At 31.3% G+C, this 27,948-nt stretch overlaps 1 protein-coding gene and 1 long non-coding RNA gene across 2 annotated transcripts; both read right to left on the bottom strand.

Moving 5' to 3' along the window:
- Positions 1-426: 426 nt before the first annotated feature.
- Positions 427-4,410, bottom strand: LOC141445995 (uncharacterized). Its single transcript, XR_012453434.1, has 2 exons — positions 3,049-4,410; positions 427-883 (listed from the first exon to the last, which is right to left on the bottom strand). It is a non-coding gene; the product is annotated as an uncharacterized lncRNA (long non-coding RNA).
- Positions 4,411-8,547: 4,137 nt separating this feature from the next.
- Pdi (protein disulfide isomerase) lies at positions 8,548-27,816 on the bottom strand. The gene is made up of 9 exons (XM_074112302.1): positions 27,505-27,816; positions 25,966-26,163; positions 24,428-24,699; positions 15,381-15,614; positions 13,189-13,389; positions 12,502-12,672; positions 11,447-11,575; positions 10,857-10,952; positions 8,548-9,695 (listed from the first exon to the last, which is right to left on the bottom strand). The coding sequence occupies exons 1-9, from the start codon at positions 27,662-27,664 to the stop codon at positions 9,642-9,644; spliced, it is 1,515 nt and encodes a 504-aa protein (XP_073968403.1). The 5' UTR covers positions 27,665-27,816; the 3' UTR covers positions 8,548-9,641.
- Positions 27,817-27,948: the final 132 nt, after the last annotated feature.

Genomic DNA, 27,948 nt, shown 5'->3' with positions numbered 1-27,948 from the left:
TATGTATTCAACAAGAATGAAAACAAGATGAGTAGAGAAATACTTTGGAAACGGTGGAAAACTACTGCAATAAAGAGTTATTGACGAACTGAATGGTGTTAATGAAGAAGCGGAAAAACCCCAGTTAGATTACAATGTGTGCCTTGTTTTGGATTTTGTAAATCAGGAAACGTACTAAAATCCTTGGATCTTAATAAACAACTAATCCATACCTTTCTCATAGATTAAAGATAAACCTTAGTTTAAAATATTATTTTATCCCTACTTTATGTAGGTAAGATTATTATCAAAGTTTTTGGACCTATATTCGTAATATGGAAAACAACGAACATCTAAAAGCTATCTCATTTCGATTTTTGCTCTAAATTTGCTAATGTTTAATGTACAATTTAAAAAGCAATCATTATTAAGAAAAAATTACTGTAATAACTTTCCTTCCTTTTTATTTTTAAGTATTCCATTTTTAATATAATGGTATTAACAAATGTTACTATTTTCAATGAGTGTACAGAAATGTTTGCTCACAAATTTCAAAGAAATCCCATGAACAAAAAGAATTTCCGTGTCCTTGTATTGAATTGCAACTTTCCTCTTGATTAAGACTCAGATGATTGGATATGGAACCAACTATAATGATAATGGTGTGAAGGAGGATTCGAAAATTCATCCCCAAACTAAACTGAGTAGACTAAACGGGCCTTGTCCCTTTAACATTAGTTAAAAATACTTTTATCGCAAACAAATAATTTACTGCGGAATTTGGAAGAACGTGAAGCAATTATATTTTAGTACACAGAGGTTAAAAAATATAAATTATATTTAATAAGAGGTAAAAAAACTTCCGAAGCAATCACTCCCGAGGATTTTAACGCGAACTCGGTTCCTGTAACAATAAGAAGAAAAAGATTAGAGAAACACAGTATTCATAAAACATAATAAATTAGAGTATGCAATAACTATTTAATAATCTAAAGATAGTAATAGAAGCCAAAAAATTAACATGCATTTTGCAGATGGCTATGATCTAAGCAAGAAGATTGCAGCGCCACTGGATAAACAGAGTGATGCCAAAAGTAACCAACCCAATCAATTAAAAAAGAAAGGGAAATCTGCCTTTCTTTAATTTAAAATTAATCTCTCACATTTCAACAGAAATTATTATCAAAAAGAAATTCTTAAATGTTAATTCTTCTACCTGAAATTCCAAAATTAACGTAGCAAAACTAAATTTTTCAAATCAATTTTAATAGTTTCATGAAAACTTCCAAGGAGTCTAAAATTTCAGCCATTTGGAACTGAAAGTATTTTCTATCTGATTATCGTACATGTAAAATAATCTTAAATTTAGGACAAAGTCAGATTTTAGCTTGTTATTTCATTAAAAATCCAAGTACTTATTCTCGATTGAAATTTCGGAATTTCATTATCAATCACGGTTAAACTAACAATTTTTTAAAATTTTAAATAATTAAATTACGTAAAATAGTCTTTTTCTTTCATCTAATTGGACTGATTTCCCAAAAGCTACTTTTGAAAAAAATTTAACTCTAATATTGTTTAAGATGTCTTCCAACTAGTTTAAAATAAATTCATACCCCTACTAATCCATACTAGATAGTGAGTGCTTTTTTAATTCAACTTATTTTTCATAAATAGTTCCAATTTTAAACATAATTAAACTCCATTGTTTGTGGTGCAAGTTAATTAAAGGTTCTTTCTAAAATTAGACCGTTTATACTTAAGATCCATGAATGATGAATATAGTTAAGTGATACTGAGCCATACAATTCTAATGAAACCACTAATGAAAGGGAATTTATCTACTTTTGATTATTTACTATTTCCAATAAATACTATTAATACTTTATATCTTTCAATGAGATGAAAGAAAGTTTCCAAAATCAATTTAGTGAAGCTAAACTGCACTAAAAGTAGGTGAAGATGTCGTTTTATACTTAAAATAAATTCTTATAGAACTTAAATTCAATACATTTTGAGCAATCAAGTGTTGTGTGCTGAACTTAATAAATAATTCACCTACACAGCCTTATTAGTTCAATATGCAAATTAAGAAATTTATTAAGATTAATTTTAAATGTTAATCAGTAGTAAGCAAGTATTAACAACTTAGTACCACCAACTGCTTCTAATTCAAGCTTTATAATTTCACCACGGTTAGGATAACTGGCCGAAAACTTTATGTAAGGATATAACTTAAATAAACACATATTTTTAGCAAAATTTGGACTAAAATATTCAAATAATAAAATTAATTCTTTTTTAAAAATTCATAAGTATTTTTAAAACCATTTATAAGCATTTGAAGTAATTTGTTCCTTCGGCTAAAGGAACTAAGAATTCTAAAATTAATGTAGAAGAATTTAATTTTAACCTTATCAAAAGATTCGTTCTAGTTGACTTAAAAATATATTTATATACCTGTCATTTAGCATAAGAATTTATCACTCATCTGTCCATAACATTTCATCGTAATCGAAAAAAATAGATTTAGTTTAAATTCATTCTTAGTAATTGTAATAGTATAAATCATTCAAGAATCAACATTATTTCTATTATTGAATGTTAAAAATTAAAAAAAAAAAAGCAATTTTCAGTAAATACCTACTACAAATTCTTTATACGTAATGTCTTAAAGTTCACCTATTTGCTTAGAATTAAAAACAAAAAATCACTTGAATTGCAAAACTCAACTCTACCGAAGATAGTTTTATTCAACAAAATTAATCTTACCATGCAAATCACTACTTACTAAAAGAAAACGAAAAATCCAACAAATTTTTATTACTAAGATAGTTATCCTAAAAAGGTAAACAGTAGTTTTAAAATATTGAAAATTAAATAAATATATTAATATAAATTCATAGAAGTAACAATTCATGCCTCTTCAGACATAACTGTACTGACTTTCTTTAAATAAAAATATGTATAACCATATTTTTATGTATACTTGTTTCTTTCTAATATTCTAATAATAATTATTTAAATTTGATGGAATATTATCAATTTGAATTAAGAAAATGTACTTACTGTGCAGAAGCGATATTTCCTCCTCCAGAAACACAAGTTGTACTGATCTACTGATAGCAGCAGAAGAAAGGTTATAACAGCTGTTACTGACCATTAACAACTGCGTAGCACATGTTGTACATTTTTATTATTAAAAATCATTTCATACATTAATTTATTGTAAATTTTGACTTAAAAAATATTTTTCTACGCTTGAAATATATTTTAAATGATTTTAATAAATAATGTATTGAAGTATACTTTATGACGTCACACGCAGGTGGTGACTTGCGTTCTTTTGGGAAAAAAATAATATTAAATAATTTTTAAAGCTTTTTTACTTTAAATAATAGATTAGGGATAATTTTTAATGTAGTTCAAATTTTTTAGACGAAATTAAACAGCTGATTCTTACAACTTTCTTTTAACATTTTGTTAAAATCTACTCGATATATTTTCTTTATTATTGAAATAGTTTATTAAATATTAAATGGCTAAATTTAATATTTTTCTAATATTTAAACTGTAACTTAAGTTTAAGGGCCAATTGAGATGGAAGGTCGAGAAATAGATTTTCCACCCAAAAACCTCTACGAAATCACGTCACAGGAAATGGTTTTTAATAAAAATGATGATGAATATTATTATTATTAGAATATTATGTAGAAAGTGAGGATACAAAGTTTGAAGTAAATTGTTGCAGCTTGTTTCTAATACTATTACTGTTTTTTTTAAATTTGGAATAAGCAATTCTATCATTACCTCAGCAGTCGATGCGCCCAAAAAAAAAAAAAAAAAAAAAAAAAAAAAAAAAAAAAAAAAAAAAAAGTGTAAGAGCTGATCGCCGCTTTAATGTTACGTAGGGGAGCCCTAACTCTATCACCCTACCAATTTTTTTCAAAATCGGGCCAAGATTTACAGAGTAATTAGTAATAATAATTTTGGAGGGGGCCTTACATTAAGGGGGCTAACTCCTCTCCCATTCGAGGTACAGCGTCGAGACCCCCAAAAGGCACATCTACATAAAATTCCGAATTGAATGACATCTCATTCATGAAAATCGGTTCACGCGTTTAGGCGCTACGCAGTTTACAAAAAAGGTAACAACAACAACAACAACAACAACAAGAAGAACAACAACAATTTTTGAAAATGCCGTTTTTGCTCATTTTCGGCAACTTTTTTCTCGAAATCTATTAGATCTGGGTGGTTGCAAAAAAATTACAGTTATAAAGGAGGATTTGCCCTACATTATAAAGAAAATTTGGGAATTTTATCTTTTATAGAAAAAGAGAAAAAAATTGTCAAAGTTGGGTGTTTTTCAACGTTACTCTTTTTCGTGCAGTTTTTGATGATCAACCCTTATACAACTGTCCTACCGGACAGTTTTAATAATAGTAGTTGTGAGTCTTGCTTTGTTAAACTTTTAGGCAGCCATTAATCCGGCATCACCAAAACCTTTCTAATATAATTAAAATGCAAATTCAACGTATTGTAAAAAAACGGATAAAGATTTGTTTCCAAGTACAAAATATATCTAGGAGAATTGAATGGCGGCAAAAACAATTTTTTCATGAAAAATAGGTTTAATTTTTAAATTTCTTCAAAACTTGGTTTCCCTGACCTGGGCCGCATAACATATTATTGAGCGCACACAAGTATTAAAGATGACCATTTAATTTGAAATTGGTATTTCGTTTTTATTAAGAATATTACTATAGGTGAAATTCAAGGCGAACTTAGCTTTAAGAGACTTCTCTAAAAAGTGTTTTTTCAAATTGAGACTTGGGGTAAAACTAATCCCTAAATAACTATAATAATTTCCAAGGGCTTACCATCCAGCTACCATTTTTCTTTTTTCGCATACCTACCTCTTCGTCCTAACACCATCACTTTAGATTTCTCTTTATTAACTGTTAAATTGCAGAGCCTGATACATGATTAATCATCATTTACAATACATGCGGATCTGGCGCCAGCAACACAATGTCGTCGGCATACATACGACATCTTATCTTTACTCCTCCACCAATATTATCATGAAAATCATTTAATGAAAATTGAAAATAAACTAGAGGAGAGTGAACAACCCTGTTTTAATCCAATCACTGCTTCAAAAGACTCTGTAAGCCCATTTTTAGTCCATACTGCGGATTCCGTAAACCTGTACAACCTTCGAATGGCTCCAATAAATTTATTTGATACTCCTAACTGAAATAATTTGTAAAAAATTGAGTTATTTTCCGGAGAGTCAAATGCCGTCTTAAAATCGATTAAAAAAATGCATATTTTTTGTGTCGTTTTAAACGAGTTTACAGTCCGATAACATTCACCAAATTTAATATGTTATCAATCGTTAAATACCTTTTTCTGAACACCGTTTGGTATTCATTAATTACATTATTCTCAGATTTCCAACGTTCCAGTCTCAATAATAATAAACCCGAAAATAATTTAGCTACGCAATTTGAGAATGCTATTCCACGTTAGTTACTAAATACCGAACAAGCATCTCCTCTGATAAAATTATATTCCCCAAATGACTCACCTGATATTCTACCGTTTAACTGCTAAATCAAAATTCGAGCACAGCTCGAGAAACTCTTCCCATTTATTATTCGCAGTTTTATCTCTGGATTTTCTACTCGGTTCTAATCCTTCTACAATTAACTCCGAGGGAATGAAACAAACATTGAATAGGTATATCTCTTTGTAGTTACATATTAACTTTAAACCCAAGTGTGGGAATAGAATGTTAGAAAACGAAAATAAGGAATTTCTAGTAAATCTAGCAAAGATTTCCCATTTTGTCCTTTTTTTTTCTAAACTATTATTTTCAAAAACATGTCTAACTGTGATTAACTGTAAGCCCTGGCGTATGAATAGAATGGTAGAAGTAAAAAAAGAATTTCAAGTAAAAGTAGTAAAGATGGGTCAATTTTTTCTCTTTATCTGGATCTCAAAATCCAAAACAACTAGGACTTAAGTTGTGAAATCCAACCCAAGAATTGAAAAAACCACATTAGAAGGAGAAAATCTAGATTGTCCAGTTTACAATTTTTGCTGAACTACTGCTTCAAACTAGCTAACCTATTGGGTCACCTAGCATAATTAATAATTAGTAGCATAACTAATGTGCATGATCACATTCTTCTGGCGTAAGAATAGAATTCTAGAAATAGAAAACGAAGAATAGTTAAATTAGTAAAAAATGTTCAACTTTTTCTTTTTATCTGAACCTATACATCCAAAACTAATAGACGTAAAGTGTATTATCCTTAAAAAGACGTTAGTAGGAGAAAATAAGGAATTTCTGGACTATCTAGCAAAGATGATTTTTTTCCCCCATTTTTCTAAAGTTCCCTTTCCAAAACTAGCTGACCTAATTAGTACGATCAAAGAGTGAAATAATTTTAGAATTTCGGAATTGGAAAACAAAGAATTTCTAGTAAAACTAGCAAATATTTTCCTTTCTTTCTCGACAATTATTTTTCAGTCAAGCCGACCTAATGTGTTTGACCAAGCCATGACGTAAAAATAGAGTTCTAGAAGTAGTAAACAAAGAATTACTAGTAAAACTAGTAAAAATTTACCAATTATCATATTGCTGAGCATCTACGTCCAAAAATAGCCGACCTACAATCTATCACCCATCTAAACACATATATATTTATGCGAGCTTATGATTTCATATTATTTAATTTTATTCTGAAACTCTATCTTCAAAAGTAGAAGCCGTAACGTGTCATTACCAACTTAGTAATTGAAAAAAAAAATTTAGAAGTAGAAAATAAGGAATTTTTAGTAAACTAGCATTGATATTGCATTTTTCGCCTTTTTTTGGAACTGTTATTTTCAAAAAATGCCTAACTAAATTGTTTGATCAAACCCTGGCGTAAGAATAGAAGTCTAGAAGTAGAAAATGAAGAAAAGTTAAAACTAGTTTAGTTTTTCAATTTTCTTTTTCTTTTCTTTTTTTATCAGAACCTCTACATTCAAAACTAGTTGACCTTAGGTGTGTATTATCCAACCTAGGAGATAAGAACATTCTTACAAGGTCAAAATAAGAATATTCTAGTAAACCTAGCAGAGATTGTCCAAGTTTTTCACTTTATTCTGAACTTCTACTTCCAAAACTTTCCGACCTAATGAGACTGATCAAAGCATAACTATAGAATTCCGGTATTGGAAAATAAGGAACTAGATAATAAGAAACAAGTAAAAGATTTTCCTTCTTTTTTTCTTAATGAACCTCAACATTCATAGTTATGCAACCTAATAAGTATGATTAAGGCCTGGCATAACTATAGAATTTCGTTAAGTTGAAAATAAGGAAATTTTTGTAAAACTGATTAAAAAGATTTACCTTTTTTACTATATTCTTGAACATGTACACCCAATCATAGCCGAGCTTCAATTTATTATCCCACATAAGCACTAAAATAGTGTGTTGGCAAACGAAACTAAGGAATCTCCAGTAAAACTATCAAAGATTTTCCTTATTTTGTCTCCTTTTATGAATCTCTACATCTACAATTAAGCTACCTAGTATATACAATCTAACCATGATAATAATAATAATTAAATATTAGTGATAGTAAATTTAGGTATAGTAAAACTAGTAAAGATATTCTAGCGTTTCATTTTTTTCTGAAGCTCCACTTTTTAAAGTTGTAGATGTACCATGTAACTACCACACAGTCCAAGATGTACTTTTTTTTTTACCACTTTTCTGTAAATGTACACTCAAAACTAGCCGACCGACAGTTTACCTAACTGTAGAGATAGAATGTTAGAAGATGCTACTAACGAATTTTCAGTAAAACTTGCAAAGATTTTCCGTTTTTACCTTTACTCTGAACTTCTGCTTCCATTACCAGCCGACCTACTTTGTATGAAAAAAGCCCTGACATTACAATAGATTTCTGGAAATAGAAAATAAGTGAATATCAAGTTAAACTAGCGATGTTTTTATTTTTTCCCTTTTTTACTGAAGCCTCGGACCTGCAGCGCCGTCAATACGCGTAGGCTTTATCTATAATTTTTTGACTCCATACGGGAAAAAAATATTTCCCTTTATAAAACTAAATTTATCTTTTCCTTAATATCTATAGTGATGGTGCCATTCTTTTTGGAAATTTGGCATTGCCGAAATTTACCTAATTTCCTTAAGAGGAAGGAGTGACGATAGCGGGTCATGCCCGCGGACAAGAACTAAAAATACTTTTTATTGATATTTATACCATTGGAATCAATGACATTGCAAGTTGTACATTTAATCGTTTAATGACTGTTGAAATTCAAAAGAACTGTTCTTTCTCAATATTGTTTTGTCACCAAACTCTCCAATTTGTTGGTTTACATGCTGCAGCTAATTTGGAAAGTTTCGAATAAATGTTTTATTTACTTTTTGTCCATTTTGGACCGATATCTATCTCTTCTGGATCCTCCTTTGAAAGAATAATAATCCATAATAATGATTAAATCACATTAAAGAAAGTGCAAAATAAATAAAATGCATTTTTTTTAAATAATTTATTCTCCAGTCAATTTATTGCTGTATACAGAAAAAAGAAAATAGAGTAAATACATTTATATTTTTTATTTATTTAAAAAGGAGGGATACAAAAATTTGTCTCTAGTGAGGGGCGGGATCCGCTTGGAATGGAGGAAACAAATCTTGAAAAAAATAAATCATATTTTACAAATATATTAGACTTTTCTACGTATTGTTTTTTTGCTTTTACGTTAGTACACTCGCCGATTTTTCGTTTATTTTACAAAATCTTTCTTTCACAAAACAGAAATGTTTTTTATTTTAGTAGAAAGTGGTGTACCGTAACAACAATAATAATGATATAGTCAACAATTTATACATTGTTTTATCTCTATTTTTTCAAAACTTTATTAGTGTGCTAGATTATTCATTTTTTATCTACTTATTCATTTGGAGAAAGAAGGAATGCAAGTAGAAATGAAATTTAAAAAAAATTATAATAATCTAATTATTTTACATTTAAAAGTAAAAAAAAAAAAAATTATATATATAGTTTCTCACAGTTAGTAATTACTACACAATCATTTAATCCATCCAATCACAATCAGTATGGACTCACATAATACGTTTTAAAAATTGAAAAATTTGGAATAACTATTTGTTGGTTTGTTTTTCCACATACACCATGTTGGAATGGTCACTTAGGTATTATTATTTTTTTCTCTGGAATGATAATATTTTGATGGTATTTTATTTCTCTTTTTCATAAAGCATATCTCTTTTTTTACTCTCAACAAACATTAATTTATAAACACATTTACGACCATAAAATGCCCAGCACTTCGATTTATTTATTAATTTTTTTTTTTGTTCAAATTCACTTTTTTTAAAATTCAAAGTTATGTATGTATAGTATTTAAAAAAGTCTGATCTTTAAGTCTTGGCACAAAAAAAAATAATAGTAATAATAAAAATTAAAAATAAAATAAAAAATGTCGATGATAAAAGGTATAAGACCGACCAGACTTTCTTCTTTTTATTTTGTTGATTTGTACAAGTTACACAAATTGCGAGCATGAACTCCACTTTGTATTTTTTTTAAATTTTTTTGTGATACTTATAATTCGTCTTTCTTTGGATGATCGTCCTCTTCTTCCTCTTCCTCTTCAGTCTACAAAAAGGAGGAACAAATGTAAGAAATGGTTCGTGTTTAGAGAAAAAAATTCACATAAAAATGAATATTCATATTTTTAGATAAAATTGATCTCATAATATTATGACAAATAAAGCACACATAAGCAGAATCAGAAAACTTTGAGGAAAAGCTATTACTGAGAATCGATGACGATAGTAGAATTTTTTAAAACTAATGATCGTCGCAATTAGAAGCCGATTGCGTTTTGTTTCACAGTACTGATGTTTACATCTGTCAAAGATATATTATCGTCGGCAAGGCCGGCCAAATGTTGTTCAGGTGTATTGAGATACATTTATCCCAGACAGAACAGAGACAGACGAATTACTCCTATTTTATGGAGGTGATTATGGAAATAGTTATGTCATGTCCAGTCTTCAATCTAAATCACCATTCTAATGGTATTGACAGCGGGTTCCCATCTTTAGTTTTTACCTCAAGTTTGCATATAGTTTTGTACGCAATCTTGAGGACAGAAAGGGATTCTGGCTGTACCTCCCTAGCTAGCAGCTTCCTCGGCCAACTTGTTCACCTATAAATTCTCTCTTAATGTCGCAATGATTGGAACTTTAATCCTAATCCCTTTGTCTGGTACTAGCACCAGTTAATTAAATACCGTTTTAGTTCATAGTTATTATTCTTCCTGAAGTTAAATTCGCTGCTTGGGAATCAACAAGAATGTCTAAAATAAACTTCCATTGGAAATGCAAAACTGCTATTTATTTCTCCTTCCAAGTTGGTCGTACAAGTGCAGAAGGTCGCATAAAACAGCGCAGAAATCCCTGCTTCTTTAATTTTTTTAGATGCAATATCCCTAGATCCGCTTTAGAATTATGAAGCGAATGATTAGAAAATAAATGACTAAAGGAATAGTCATATATATATATATATATATATATATATATATATATATATATATATATATGAAAGTGGATCTAGGGATATTGCATCTAAAAATATATATATGTGGGTGTCAAGGAAGTTAAGAAATTAACTATTGGATAAGTATCAGTAAAACTTAGAAAACAAAAAGTATAGCTGAACTTTTGAAGATTATGTTATCTTTCTTTCCGTTAACAAAAAAAAACAGATCCTACAAAATTTAAAAGAAATTTTAAACTGGAAATAAATTCTTACCTTTTCTGATGCAGGTTCCCCACCCTTATATTCACCGCCAGATTCCAAAAATTTGGTTAGTCCTTCTAAAGTCCTTTCTCCTTCGTAGTTAATTCCCTGAAGATACATAATAAACACAAATAAATAAAAGAATGAAAGTGTTTGAAAGGAAAATATAACTAGAAATTAATGATTTGTGATGGTGACAAGTTCTGATAATATTGCTAAATTTTCAACACCTTCTAACGGAATGTTACCGAAATTAAATTTCTTTAAAATATAATATTCAATAAAAATCATAGTTTTCTTCAATGTTATATAAGTTAAGAATAGTCATGATGCTATTGAAGAAGCGTGACGCCATAGTCCTCCTCTCCCCTCAGAATGGCAACTAAATCAATATTCCAGAAGAAAAGGATTTCAAACCAAAGTCATAGAGCTTAATGAGTTCAAGTGAAACCCCTATGAGGACTGTCCAGAAAATTACAGAAATCTAGATATAAAGCCATTCTGTACAGTTGCATTTCTTTGTCAGACATATCCTACACTTGGATGTTATTCTTAATTTGAACTGCACGATAAGCTGAAATGGCAGTTAAAAAGTGACTTACTTGATTATCTCCTTTCTTGTAAAGTTTGATGGTTGGGAAACTGGAAATCTTAGTGTGTTCAAGTTCGTTAGCGGTGGCATCAATTTTAGCGATAACTACGTCCTTCTTTTCGCTGAACGCTTCTCCCAACTATAGAAAAATAAATAAATATTTATTAATTACAGTTTATTTCCATTTTCTAGGAGGGGAAGAAAAAGTTTTTGTTTAGTTAAAATTAAATGAAATATTTTCCGCTTTTGTTTCGGACGTACATCACTTGTCTAAAGCGATTTATGGAGACAAGATGTCATTCAAGAAGAGATGTACAACAGAGAGAGAGAGACGATAGGTACATTTGGCACCTGGCTTTGCGAAACAGGAGTATAACGGGAAATGAGATAAAAAGTCTCATAAGGCAAGTCCAAAATGTTTCCATCTCCAGTAGGACTGTTAGAAGAAGACTTAATGAAAGTAACCTTAGAGCCAGACATTCTGCTCGTGGTCCTCTTCTTACCACAGTTCACAAAATCACCAGGCTTCAGTTTGCACGTGAACATGTGAATTGTACTTAAGACAACTGGAGGAGAGTTCGCATCACAGATGATGTAAGAGTAGGCCTAAATTCTTCTGATGGCCATATTTACAAATGGCTTATTTTTTCAGCCAACAATATTTTGAAAGTCCAAAATTTGCACAAATTGGAAATAATAAAAAAAATAAGGGTGGTGCGTTAATTTTGTCCATCAGTGTAGTATTAAAATTTCTAAGTAAATTATCTAATCGTTTTTACAATTAATTTATTTAGGATGGTTTTCTCAAAAATTTTAATTGCTAACACTTGAAATAACATCAACACATCTTAATGTAAGAAGTTGGACGGCCGGTATGTAAAGTTTCTCTTGGGTTCCAGAACCTCGGGTGACTAAATTCTCGTAAACATATCTTTTAAAAAATATAGATCAATTATTAGAAGTTGAAAATAAAATTCCTTTACTACATTTATTGAAGTAATTAACCAAAAGGGCAACATTTTATTTTTAAATATTTTTTAAAGTAAAAAAAAATTCTGTTTGTACCTTATCATAGATCGGTGCTAATTGTTTACAATGTCCACACCATGGAGCATAGAATTCTACCAGTACATCTTTCTCTGTATCGAATACAACTGAATCAAAATTTGTAGAAACCAGCACTTTAACTGGATGTTTGTCCCAATCTTCTGGTAAAGTTTGTGAGAGAAGGTGTTCCTAAAGGGGGGGAAAAAAGGCACGGTAAATTACATCTTGAAATTATTACTTATTAATTAGCATGACATCACAAAGAGAATAAGTTAATGTGTCAGTAGACGAAGATCAAAGAAAATCGTTTCAGTAAAGTCAAACTTGATGGGTGATGGATTTCGGCAAAGATCTTTACGTCAAAAGCGATAACAGCACCAAAACGAAATGTCAAGCATAAACTTCCTGCGCTTTCTCAATTTTCGATTGAAATAACTACCATATTGCCCATATACTCAAAACATGAACACTTATCTAACAAGGAATAAAGAGAAATTAACATTCCTTCTAATATTGCAGTGACAGTAACTTGTAACGACAAAGGATTAAATAGTCAGTTTTGGTTTAAGTGAGTGAGTCGAAGCAACATAATATAGTTTAAAATTTACATTTCAGTTCATGCAGTAACTGTATAAAGCGTTACAATATTAGCAAACATATGTTACAATACGATATATAATGAACTGTTTCAGAACTACCACTTACTTTGAGTGTTCCCTCTAGGAAAGCTTTCACAAAAGCTTTAATACTATCTGGTCCAAGATCATCTGTGTCAGGCTTGAACTTAGACATATCTTCTTCCAAACGAATTAAACGCATTGTTGGCACTTCTGTTTCAGCAATTCCAAAGAATTCTAATATTCTCTGATGGTCGGTTTCATCAGCATTGACTACCACGAACAAGAGCTGCAAAAAATAGAACAATTATTAATTATTGCTAGTAGTAGCAGTCTTTTATACAAATATCTGACTATTCTTGGTGTTTGCTTCGTTTCATTTATTTTTGTATTTGTCTAAATACAAGATACTAAATTGCTGTTCAGTCACGTATGTATGCATGATGCCTTAATTTTTTTTTAAATTAAAAGCAGAACAAATGGACTAATTCTAAACAAGTTAATAAGTTTTTCTGATAACCATCCCCTCCTATATATCTTATCTTTCGCAAGTAATATTTAATATTTAACAGAGGGTAATCCTGAAGTCAGCTTGTACACTGCAACGGCACAAGGACTAACAATAACGGAAGCAGAAGATTCTTACATAAGCAGGTAAAATTTATGTATACTTTTGAATCCATAGCTACATAACTTAAAATAACTTTTCTAATTACTAAGTAGACGCAAAAGCTCGTAAACAACTTTAGGTGGAAGTGAATTAGCCACTTTTCTATCGGATCTGGGCATCCCATCCTAAAAATACCTTGATACAGACACTGCCGAAAGTCAAAAAATATATGAACGAAGTCTACATACCATAGACAGCTTATGTGAGCAACTATTTGGGATTAGAAAACCTAGCGCAGCCCAATTCAAGATAACATGTGTCTAGAGTCAAAGGACGAATGGTACTTTGGCAACTTTGTCAAGAACAGAGCCTCCAAGCCCGGTACCAGGCGATCCTTCGAAAAAAGTAGGCTTTCCTGACTAAAGCGGGCTTTGGAGAGCATTAAGAAAGACAGAAAGTGTGCCAGGTTTTGATGGGGGATGTAGTCTAGCTTGAGTGCTCTTCTAATTATCTAGGGAGGATGTCAGAGAGAAAGATTAAGATTGGTAAGTAGTTTTTCATAACTGCTAACTCCCACATTCCATTCCGTGCTTCCCTCATTTCTCTTCAAAAGACACAATAGATTTATTTGGTCGCAGGGCAGAGTAACCCCTTAGAGAGAGAGGAGGATTGATAATTTCTTAAAGAACATTGTTTCCTTTACTAATGCAAGACATTATATATGATTCTGTTTTCTTTAGATAAAAAGTTTTACAAATTTTAAAACAAACTGTGACTTTAACCATTAATACGACCCAAACGGAAACATAAGATTCTTAAAAAGCCGTCTAGTAGCCAAAGGCACAATCGGGTTTCTTCTAAGGAAAGGTCAGTTGTGAGTTTGGTTATAACGCAGTACAAATAACTAAGTATATTGTACGGTTCCAGCGCGCACAACTACACCCCAGCAACAGGCGGAATAACAAAACGAAGTTCAATATAATTTGGCAGTTACTTGGAACCGCTTTTTAAATTAAATTGCACGAAGCAAATCTAACGACTACGCGAGTAGTACAAAGAACGAGTTGTAACGAACCTGCTTTGAGCTCACGGAGACCTGTTTAGTTATTCTAAATTCTCAAGCAGCACCGTTAAGCATGACTTGTGGGTCCGTCTGAGCAGAATAACAGTGGAGAATCATTCTTTTATCATAAAAATCCCGAACCAGACGGAAACGAAAAGGTTCGTACAATGCCGACTTAGTAGACATGGGCTCATTCTATCGGGTTCATTCTAAGGAAAGGACAATAATCCTCTTGATTATTACTTGACAGAGTCTTAAGGATTCTTTAAAGGATGTAAAAGGATAGAAAGGGAACAGATAGATTAGTTTGGCTGCAGTTGACCGCCAACAAATAATTTTTGCCTTGTGTTAGTCAGTATTATCTTGCTTTGTGGCCAACATATTTTAAACACTAATTATGTTACATTAAGATTCTTTATAAACCACAAATTTATCAAAATTGAAACCACTTCCTGCAGTAAATTATCAAATTTTCGATTAGTATTATTACTTTTTATCGTTTAATATTATTTCATTAAAAAAAAACAAGTTTTTACTACATTGGTTCCAAAAAAAAATTCTATAGCTAGAAATAGTAAATATAATTCTTGAGAAAACAGATACTTACTTCACCTTTGTGTTCTTTTGCTACAGGTTTAATTGGTTCTAAATGTTCATCAAAATGGCCAAGCTTCTTTGAAAGGAATAAAAGTAGATGTGATTTAATATCACCTCCGAAGATTTTCTGCGCAGTTTCATGATTGAATTCAACGATAAGCGGTAGAGATTCGCTGGCAACGAATTTGGTTAACTCATTTGGATCTTCCAGGCTTCCACTAAATTCAGATTTTCCATCATCAAACTGTAATTAAAAACAAAAAAATTAGTGTTATGCGCAGTAATATTAAAACTGAACTAAAATTGTTGAATATGTGTCAGGGATAGTATAGCTTCTTTTATCCCCTTTCAGTATGCTTATTTCAATTCTGGCTCTCGGCGGAACATTCAGAATCCATGTACCTAAAAGATTGTTACATTAGGTTGGAGGTAATATTACTTTCTCTTAGCAAAGTTCTTCACACATACTAGAATGACTGACTCGCTGACAATGGAGAAAAAATCAGTAAACAGGTGTGTGAATCCTTCAAACTTGGAATACAAATTCTCCGTTGAATAACCGATTCTATACGAATAAATACGACAAGCTGCGGTAGATAAAATCAAAGAAATATTCGAAGATTTTTCCCAAAGGAAATCTAATGGACCGATTTCATATTTTCATTCATATTAAGATATAATTCATCAGACTTAAGTGGATAATTTATCTTATAATACAGCTTCTCATGAATTAGTTATAGTGTGAAATAGAATCTTTGTTGTAGAAGTCCTATGTAAAATTATCTAAACCAGATGAAGCAAGCTCTGAAAATGGATGGAAATTCCACCCTGAACATAATTCAAAAATGAACAATAATTATTTGTGTTACAGACGCTGATCTGAAATATCCAGCTGGTCGAAATTTAAATAAGAAAAATTGAAGAAATTTTAATCTAGCTCATGTTGTGATCATAAATAGATATGACTAGATATAAATAGAAAAGATCATAAATACATATGACTAGGAAAGCAAAATTAGATTACTTTCCAATTAACAAAAAAGAAATTAAGTGCTCTAGGTTTCTTTTACACTGGTGCCTTCTTCAGAACTTTTTTCGTATTGGCTGTTGTAAACTGAAAAAGGCATCTTTTGAACAGTAACATTTAAAAAGCACCCTAAGGAGAAACCAACGTTTCCAAAAAATTACAGCAACTTACAATTACAGCACTTGCCCGACATTCGCCTTAAGTAAGTATTTTAATTGTAAATTTAACCAATTATCATTAAACTAAACGTGACAAGATAAATGTTGAAGGTAGTGAATGTAGGTATTATAGAGTAACAAGTTTCTTTCAAATAGAAGTTGACCTTCATCAATCAAGAGAAACTAAAAAATTCAGAGCCCGTATCGGAAGTGACAACGGTACAAAAACGTAATATTGTAAGAGATTTTTGTTAATTAAAAAATACACATTCATATAGATCAAGTAAGCGTTTCAACTCATACACGCTCTATTTATACACCCACAAACACACAAATCACGGCCTCTTAAATTCTTCTGGAGAAAACTTTACTAGGAGAGAAAGAAAGAAAAAAAACAAAAAAAAGATATTTCTTTGCCTTAGATTAAATAAAAAACTTTCCTGACAATTTAGGACCTAACGATTAAATGAGTTTATAATTATGATTGCAGTAACGTAAAGGCTAGCTACATGAGTTGTAACTAACAGAAATAACTAATAATAAATAATTAGTAGTTACAGAAACAAGAATTTCAATATTCTGTTAATTATATATAAACACTGGTTTAAATAATCCAAATTAGAGAGAAAATATAATAAGTAAAACTAAATATGAATGGTGACAATTAAGGAAGGTCAACCTTAACACAAACTTAACATAACTTGAAATATTTACTAGATGGACTACTTATTTACTGTATACTAAAAAGCACTTACATCTGCTAATACATATTCTCACATCTTAGTAAACATCAAGAGACAAAGTCCCTTGACACTGTATTGCGTTTTTTTCGATACGATATCTCCATTGTGTACACCTAGAACATCATCGCTTGTTCATAACGCATTTCTAGAAGGATGTAGCCAGTTCGGCTACAGAAATGTCCGCTGACACAGCCCTCTGAAGGGTCCAGTGTTAAACATAATTTAGTGTCTACTAGTGAAATAACAAAGAAACCTAAACGGAAGCGGCATGGACAATGAATGATACGGGGAGGTGATTTCATTGCTCTTAATCTCTTTGAAAAAATACATCTAAAAGGCATAGATTTCAGAAATGTTTGGGAGACTTCAAAAGACTTCAAAAAAAATTAACTCAATGTTTAGGGAGCTCTTTTGTCTCTTAGCAAGATGCACACACAATTTCGTAATAGTCCCTGGCTCACATCCCTAGTACATGGGAACCGACCCTTGTACAATTGAGAAGAAAATATAGAAATATCTGTTCGTCAACTTTGTCTTGAAGTGCACTGTGCCTTCTGCGGCTTGTGAGGTACAACCGCAGGGAAAGGCAATACGCATTTTCATCACCGCTTCAAAAGGTTTTTTTTAATGCTCAAAAATATGCGATTATGTGCAATTATGCTTAATAATTTGTTGCCTTAACTCGCTGACATAATTTGTGACTGCCAGTCAGATTGGCGAAAATTCATTTGTTTTTTCTCCTTGACAAAACCAATTTACAATGGAAACTTATCGAATCCAAGAGGTCAAACAACTACACAATAATTTACAAAAAAAATATAAATAATAATAACAATAATAATAAAAAAATATTACTTAATACTATGGAAAAAATAAAGTATACAAGACTTAACGTTTATTAAACAATTGTTGATCTAAACAAATAAAAACGTATTATACGTGAATTGCTACCAGAAAGTACTAAGTGGTATTGTGTGTGCTATTTTTAAAACTATAAAGTGACTGTAACTGATAAAAATTCTTCACGGATGTATCTATCCATCAAAATAAACTATTCCAGAGATATAATTAATCACAGTTAAGTAATTTTATTAAATTAAGAGCACAACCTTTTTGTTTTACAAAATAGTAAAAATATTAATTTATTAATTAAAAATGTAGTAACAAAATTATATTACTTGATTTTTTTCAAAATCCAAATTAAAGGAAATTTGTATTTATATTTTATTTATTGCATATTGGACAAATAGACACATAAATATGCAGGCATTACTGCAATATGATGTTTTGAACATAATACACAATTACATGCCCGCTAAAATCGTGGATGAGATCTCCATTGAAGGATATTTCCAGGAATTAGGGACAGTCATGATCACACGAGAAGACGACTTGGGCTTCAGAATAAGAGTTTTTGGGGGGAGACGGAGCACGACATTCCAGAACTATAAAAATTTAACGGGATGAGTTTGTTATATGAATTAAGAAGAATGGTACGAGGGTCGTTTGAAAAGTCCGTGCAAAGTCAGAGAGATAGCACTACTGGCGCGTATCGAGGTTATGTTTAGTTAGTAGCATCTCTTGGAAGAACACACACCAAGTTTCAGCCAGATCGGTCTATTTCTTTGTGTTTGGCATTCGTTTGAATCGAGGAAGTCGAGTGATTTTCAAAAAATGGACGAAAAAGAATTTCGTGTGTTGATTAAACACTACTTTATGAAAGGTAAAACGCCTCAGGAGACTAAAGAGAAGCTTGATAAACATTATGGGTGACTCTGCACCTTCGATTAGAACAGTTTATAAGTGGTTTCAAAATTTTCGAAGTGGCCATATGGGCACAAGTGACGCTGAACGTTCTGGACGCCCTGTTGAGGTTACTACTCCAGAAATCATTGATAAAATCCATGATATGGTGATGGATGACAGAAGAGTGAAGGTGCGTGAGATTGCTAGTGCTGTGGGCATCTCGAATGAACGGGTACATAATATTTTGCATCAACATTTGGACATGACAAAGCTATCCGCAAGATGGGTGCCGCGATTGCTCACGCTTGACCAAAAAGGAAATCGTGTGAATTGTTGCAAGGACGGTTTGCAGCTGTTCCAGAAGAATCCGCAGGACTTTAAGCGTCGTTTCGTCACTGTGGATGAAACATGGACACATCACTACACTCCTGAGACCAAAGAACAATCTAAACAATGGGTTACCAAGGGGGAATCTGCGCCAAAAAAGGCGAAGACCGTTCCTTCGGCCGGAAAGATTATGGCGACTGTCTTTTGGGATTCGCAAGGAATAATCCTCATCGACTATCTGGAAAAGGGTAAAACTATTACAGGTGCATATTATTCATCGTTATTGGACCGTTTGAAAACCGAGCTTCAAGAAAAACGCCCACGATTGGCCCACAAAAAAGTCCTTTTCCATCACGACAACGCACCAGCTCACACCTCAGCAGTTGTGGTCGCAAAATTAATGGAAATAGGGTTCCAACTCGTTTCACATCCCCCCTATTCTCCAGACTTGGCTCCCTCGGACTACTATTTGTTCCCCAATATGAAGAAATGGCTGGCGGGAAAAAGATTTTATTCAAACGAGGAGGTGATTGCAGAAACGAATGGCTATTTTTCAGACTTGGACAAATCCTATTATTCGGAAGGGATGAACAAACTAGAGCAGCGTTGGACGAAGTGTATAAGCCTAAAAGGAGACTATGTTGAAAAATAAAAAAGGTTTACTCCAAAAAATTAAGTAGTTTTTATTTTTGCACGGACTTTTCAAACGACCCTCGTAACTACAAGAAATCGTACGATAAATTCACAAAGATCAAGCGAATTTCTTCAAACACGAAGTTAAGCAGCACAAATTAATCTTACTAACATTTCACACAGGAGGTTTTACAGCTCTCCTGTGAATTAAGCTCTTTAGAAAGAATTCTACACCAGAACTGATCCAAAATGGATTTTTCTCGAAGAAAATACATTCAGCAAAGGGAACTGTAGAGATTTTCATCGCTTAGTTTCTGACGAGTGTCCAGACGGAATATAAAGTTTAATTTTCTTGGAGGGTGTAAACCCTTGAAATCCAAGATCCTGTATCCGGGATTAGGCTTAAGGGCAATAACCCTAACCAGCAAAACCTTAATACCTTCCGAAAACCCAATAGGAAAAGCCACAAGGAAGATAAGAAATTTTCTTGCAATTTTTTATTGTTAAGACCGAATGACCACTTTTTTCAAACTCATAGAGCATTTTTCCTTAAAACTTTTCCGGAAATAATAGTTTGCATTTATTGAGAAAAAACAAATACGAGGTAAAGCAGCTAGTAGATGGACTTTTTGGATTGATTTATTTCTGGTTTTACTTTTTTTTTTTCTTTATGACACAAAATTGCAAATATTCCCAATTATTTTTAACTCTAATCATTTTGTTCAAGTAGCAAGCAATGCAGCAAATGACCACTGCAACTAACTTGATAAACTATATTTATTTTAGAGCATTACGCAATGTCGTGACTATTACAGCGAGGGTTATTAAAAATACTTCTTCCTTCTAAATACGTTTCGAATGTGTTCATAACCTATACTAGTTAAAATCAAAAGTGAACACCTAAAAGATGTTCACTACTGCAGTTTGCGTAATATAACTTTCTTAGACTTAGACATTTTACTGAATTGATATCTGAAAATGAATTTAGAAAACTGGAACTTCAACTTAGTCGATATTTTTACCATATATGGAATTTCGGTTAAAATATTTACTCCTTATTATTATTATTATTTGATAGGTGATAAGTGCATACATTGTACACTGAAAAAAACCTTTAGCAAAAATTCCCACTATGACGTAATAGAAACTTGTGCGTGAAAAATTTACCAGGTTAAAAAAAAATTCGTGGAAGTCATTTTCACGAAAGTTTCAAAAAATTGAGCAACACATTTAGTAACGTAGCCACTTCGAATGACTGGTTTTGATCAAAACGTTTTGTGAATTTAGTACTTCTGTTACGATGGATATATTTTTACACACACATAATTTGTTTAAAAAATGATTTCACTTGCTCAGCGGATCTCTCAAAATGGATATTTAAATAAACAAATAATTGAAAATTTACAATAGAAATTTTTACACTAATACTTTCATCTAAAGAGGAATAAGTGATAGAAATAATTAGCAAAGCAATAATTAGATGGAGCTTAAGTATTAATTAATTAAAATAATTATCGTAAACGATGATATCTTACTACAAATTTAAAGTGTGTAACATCAAGACATTTTTTTTGGTGAGGTGTTCAGACAACGCAAAAAAAATAATACTTTAAATTATTCGGCCTCACAAAGCTTACAAAATTATTACAGAAGAACAAAAGAAAAAAGATCTGTTATGAACTCAATGGGTTCTTCAAAGTTCAGATTTTGACTAAGGTACATCGATAATTGTCTACAATATGTTAAAGTAATGGGAGAAGAAAATGTGAAGCCTCTTCTTAAAATCAATTTCATGGGGGAAAAAATTAAACAAAATCTAATAAATAGGCTTTGTTAATCTGTTAGGCAGCTGTGCGTGAGATCATAAATTTCTTTAATACCAGAATTTTAGCAACATTAATAATTCTTACAAATATTTCATTGGTAGTCTCACTGTTAAATTAGCTAACATGGAATTGTAGAGGAAAATAACTTTTTCTGGAATATTTTTTAAATAAATGTAACAGATTTTTATTTATGTATTGAGTGATTGTATGAAACGATGTTCGTAAAGAGTACGAGAAGTATAACGAAAATAGAATATATACGAATTCAAGAAAATCTCAACGAGTAAAATAAGTAAAATGGTTGGGGAATTTGAATCGATAAGTTAAGCGTAGTGGATATTTTAACAACTTTGCTTACATTGCATTTTCAATTCACATAAATGCACATATAGACTGCTTAGTAGTTGATGTGTGCAACTGCTTTATGGAGCCACAGTGGTTCTTTTGGGTCACTATGTCTAATGCTAATAATGAGCTAGCCATACATAATTTGTAAATAATAATTAACTATAGAAAGTAATTAGCTGAGTAGTTAGTGTACAGGATCCCAGATTTTGGGTTCGAATCTAGACACTAGAGAGGGTAAGTTTAGTTTTATCCGGAGGCCTTATCTGCACTGAAAAACCTCCCAGCGCCTAATAACCACCTCAGACGTCGCCATGTCTATTTTTATAAAAATAAATTAATAATAATAATAATAAGCTAAAATTTAAAACAGTAACACACAACCAGATTTCCTTTTTAGCAAATATTTAATTTAAAATAAACCTTTTATTGCAAATAAAAACTTGTTTTAATGTTTCATAGAGTTGGTTTTATTGTTGCATTCTTTCCCATTGTATTTTTTTTTCATTTTCTTAAAATGCAAAAAACATTTAATCATCTAATAAAAAAATCAGTGAATTTCTCTTTTTAAATTCTGCAATAAAAATAAGAAATATATTATGACTGCATTTTTAAAAAAATATAAAACGGTTATTAAAAGTGCGTACTTCTACAAAAAAAAAGAGGTAGTTATACTTTTAAAATCATACTACACACTATGGAGAGGAGATATTTCTTTGAAAGATAAAGGTAACGAGCTAAAAAAAAAAATTACTACACCAGACCAATTTGCCAGAAAATAAGAGGTTACTTGTGAAAAAGCTATTTTAGATATTTTATGTTTATATTTTTGAATTATTAATGAGAAAGCTCTCCTTTCAAACTTTTAACGCATTAAAAGAATCTATTATAAACAGGCTGTTTCCAAGTTTCTAAGGACAAAATTTTGTTCAAAATTACTATCCTAGATAACTTGACAATAAATTTCCCTTAAAAATGATTACTAGAATTTTCTTGCCTTGACTTTTATCTGGTTTTCGAAAAATAATAAATAATAATTTCGACTATTAATCTTAAACTGGAGATGGTGTTTCTCTTTTTATATTAAACCCCGCTGTTCATACTCTATAAATATATTTTACTACCTTTTGTTCCTTTTAAGTAAGAGGAAGTATTGCAATCGTCAGCTATAATACTTTTAAATGACCTACACTTAAAAGATAAGTAAACCTTTCTGTAACAGTTTAGCAGAGATTTCTCTTTACTTCTTTCTTGGTAGAACGAAAAATAAAAAATAAAACAAGAATGGATAACCGTGCGATGCAAGAGGTAGCAACCAAGTCGAGGGATTTAAGATATGAGGAACGTAGATTCTTTCCCATTAATGATAAAAAGCTAAAATGAAAACAGTGCGAGGAAGTCAAGGGTACATCTCTTGGTGGCGACCTTTTCAAAATAGTTATTTTTACAAAAACTGCAGCAACTTAGGAAGCGTGTATCATAAGATAATTTCATTCTGAAGACCCCATTTTGCGAGCGGCAGTTCGAAGAAACGAATAAAAAATCTTAAAGTGGAACAATCTAAGCTCTTTTTATATATCACCCGCTCCAAGAACCAAAGATCCTGTACTAAATTACTTCAAATTTCACAAAGGGATGCTGATGTTTTTTCTTAAATAGCTGATACAGGGAAAAATTCTATTTTTCTTTTGAAAAAAGAAATCATCTTTCTATTCTTCGAGTATTTTTTATGTAATGTTTTTATCATAAAATAAAAAGTAGAAATGACATAACTACAATATATCTTCCTCATTTTCAATAATTAATTAAGAAAACTTTAGTAATTCCAGTGATTTGTAAACTCACAGAACGAAAACCTTGAGGGTACAAATTATCAAGGACAAATCTACGTTCGATGTAACTTCCGCTTTTAGAAAAAAAAAAAAAAAAAAAAAAATTATATAAATACATATATATCTAAAATTCTCATTTTCATTTAAGGGGGAAGACTTAATAACTTCCTGATTAACATATTGCACGACACTGAAATATTTTGAAGACTAGTTATAAATAATATATCCCAGCAACTATTCTACTTTGACCAATAATTAGCAGCATGTTTTAAAGTTATAAGCATATTGAGTGCATATAGTTGGGATTTGTAAAGCTTCATTTAAATCATATCCTAAATATATGTATATGAATTCCGATCAATATAAAAGATAACATTAAAATTTAAATGAAATAACCCTAAAATAAATTCTACTATTAACCTTTTTATAAAGGATGACTTTATCTTCCTCGACGCTGAATTCAGAAAACAGTGCATTATCGGATACAATACCAAATGGATGATCATCCACGGTTGAAGCAACATCCAAAAATCTTTTAGCACCTTCACATTCTGGATCTTTGAAATAACCAATAACTACCACAGGGTGTTCATCGATAAACGCCTTAGCTTCATCAACGCTGCTTAAAGATTTCGCCGGTGGACCAGTTTTCTTCAACAGCCAACTTACTATGTCCTCAGCTTGCCGGCCACCTGTTTGTACGATAAATAATATTAAAATAATAAGTAATTAGGGAGCAGAAAATTTAGGAGTATTTATGTAGAAGTATTTAGTTCGAATTCTTCCAGACGTTTTTAATTTTTCCATTTAGACAATCTACGTTTCAATCATTCCAGCTTAACGTGACGGTCTTGCAACTAAGCATGTGCTCCAGCTTACTTTTAAAGCTCTAAAGCCTTTCGCGTTAAAATTCAGCATAAATTAATTGATTTAACTATTCTTTTTTAACCACCTGATACAAGTAACTCATTTATGAAGCTCACCCAGACAAAACGTCCATGAAGTCGAATGTAAAAATTTCCTACATCTGAGGAGAATGTGAAGATTGATTGGAATGTATTCTCTTTAGCGACAAAGAAACGTCCATAAATGTGACAAACCATAAGAACAAATTTCCAAACATTCGGAACCCCCGTGAGTGCGCTTTCGAGGGTTTTCTTACCGATGGAAGAAATTCGACCCAATAAGTAAACGCTCAGACTGCAATATGGTTAAGCTGCTGTGTTGAATAATATGCTGAATTTCAGCCACTCTATCTCTAGACTTTAATCGCTCTTCTACATAAACAAAGGAAACCTTTTTTAAAAACGATTTAAAATGATAAATCAATGTTAAACATTTGGCAACGATGCAGTATTTCTTTTTTAATTGTGGTTAATTACAAAAGAAATCATCAGTGATGTACATAATTTAACCAATACTCAACTCGATGTTAGACTAGTAATAAACTTGATAATTTCAGCCAAGCTTTACAAATGTGGGATAAAAATTGATAAATGAGTTAATATTAAAATACTAATTCCTAAATTAAAAGTACTTCAAATACCATGACCTGCACAGTTTAAAAAATAAATCTAGTTCAAGAAATACTAACAATGAAGTCGTACAAAAAAAACTTAACTTTTGATGGAAATTTTCTTAAGAACAATGAAAGGCTATAGAGAGACTAGCAAATGAAGGTAATTCTTAACGGTACATCATTATTATGGAGAATAACATTTAAAACAAATCAGTTATAAGTGCCCTTGGGGGGGGGGGGAGCAGTTTCTTACCACAAACTCAAAGGTCATGAAATCAAAATTTGCAAGTCTTAATAAAAACATGACCATTGTATAAAATTTTAAAGAAATAAAAATTTACAAAACCATTTCAGAAAATAGAGAATTAACATGGGAGAAGAATAAAAACTAACAATTATAATGAATAAATTTTACTGAAGTAGAGAAGAAAAAAATTACCTGTATATTCTACTTGTTGTCCTTTTCTGAAAAATTTGAGCGTGGGATATCCTCGAACATTGAATTTTTCCGCTAATTCTCCTTCTGTTGTGGCATCAACTTTGGCTAACTTGATTTGAGAGTTCAACTCTGACAATTTTTCTGCCGCTTTGGCATACTGAGGAGCCAAAGCTTTGCAATGTCCACACCATGGAGCATCTGCAATGCATCATTCACATTAAAAAAAAAAAAGAAAAAAGCAGTATGATAAAGCAGAAAAGGCCTTACAGCGAACAATAAGATCACACAGACAAATGTGGAATGTGAACATCCGGAACTTCGCTAACTACTGTTCTCGTAAAGTTTTAACTTTTTCTTCAAACAATTTCGAACTAATGATATATACACATTTTATTAAACATTTTCCTAAAAGTAAAACCGCATAAATAAAGATAAGATACTTTAGTGAGAAGCCTATTCCAACCCCTCTCCCAGAAAAGCCCTAAAATTAAATTTCGAAGAAAAATTTAAATTTCATGTAAGATCTACTTGTAAACAAAGTATACAAGAAATTTAAAGAAAATTTTAAAAGCCAATTCTCAAAAAAAGTGTAGGATACATTAAGTAGAGTGGACTTCCGACTTTCCATCAAGTAAGTTCAGGGTTTTTAACAACACATTTAACGCCATTCGTAATATAAAAGTGGTAAGTCCGCAACACATCACACTTCAATGGCATATTAAACACGCCCTTATTCGTTCACTTTGGGTAAATATTAAAAATAAAAGTTGAGGATATACATGACTGCATTCTGAATAACCAGTGTAAAGATCATTTTAGAGCCACGATAAATCTCAAAAAAAGAAAAATAAGTTTTGCACATAAAGTTTTTGTAGTGGACGGAAATTTAATAACCAAGTCACAGACGAATACCGTGATAAAATCCTAGAGAAATACAAGTATTTTTTTTTAATTTGTTGATTTCAGGATTTTTTTTTGTATACGAAAAACACCATTTTCTTTAAACCACTTTTTTTTTTATTCAATCTCACAAAAGCTATTATTTCGTTGAAAACCTAATTTCAAAAATACCATACTATTTTGTTGTTTCTCCTGTCATGTGTAAGAGAACTAAAAATCATGCGAAAGATCACACAACATAGTTTTTTGTTTTATTGGAGGTGGTGAAATAAGAATGTAAGTTGCACACTGGATACCGTTATGATTTTCGAAAATAAAATGAGTCCTTATGAAACCTTGGGTTCAAGGCCAAAAATAAGTTCAAGAACAAGAAAAATTATCTTACTCTAAGTGAATCAAAAAGGCGTAAGAAACTCGTAAAATCTGATAAACATGTAATAACTTACATGTTAGAAAATGTAAGGAAAGTAGGGTCACTGTCAAAGGTCAACAAACCCGTTATTTTTCCTTTAGTGCCCAACATATTGTAAACAAATTATTTATTAAATGTACAAAAACTATTTTTAACTTAAAAATCTATATTTAAAACGACAAAGCAACAAAAAGAATAGTTATGTGTAAAAAGTAAGTAGTACTTACAAAATTCAACAAGTATGTGATCAGTCGTAGCTATTACTTCTTCGAAATTTTTCTGTTTTAAGACTAAAACGCCGTCTTCTTCTGTGACTTCTGATGATAAACTTCGCCCAACTAATAATAACACATAGATACTAACCAGGAACTTTGGAATCATGGCCATTACGAACTATTGGTCGTACTGCAAAGGCCGGTGTCACAAACAGGAATAAAGCTAATGGACCTGCCTGTATATATCACTTGCCGATGGCCTCCCGCGATTGTAGTCTCATAGAGAGTTATAACGTGGCATGGCAATTCTCGTGGAATCATCCCATTGGACCAAATAAAGTTATCTGTAATGACGTGTATAGCCTCACTGGTGTTTTACAAATTCTGTCAATTTTCCCGCCAATATTGCAATATATTATTATTATTTTCAAATATCTCCAATTAAATTAATACAAT

Source organism: Rhodnius prolixus, unplaced genomic scaffold, assembly GCF_049639745.1.
Source record: "Rhodnius prolixus isolate KJV_2025 unplaced genomic scaffold, Rpr scaffold_1, whole genome shotgun sequence".
Taxonomy (NCBI): Eukaryota; Metazoa; Arthropoda; class Insecta; order Hemiptera; family Reduviidae; genus Rhodnius; species Rhodnius prolixus.
This window is presented reverse-complemented; position numbering and strand designations above follow the sequence as displayed.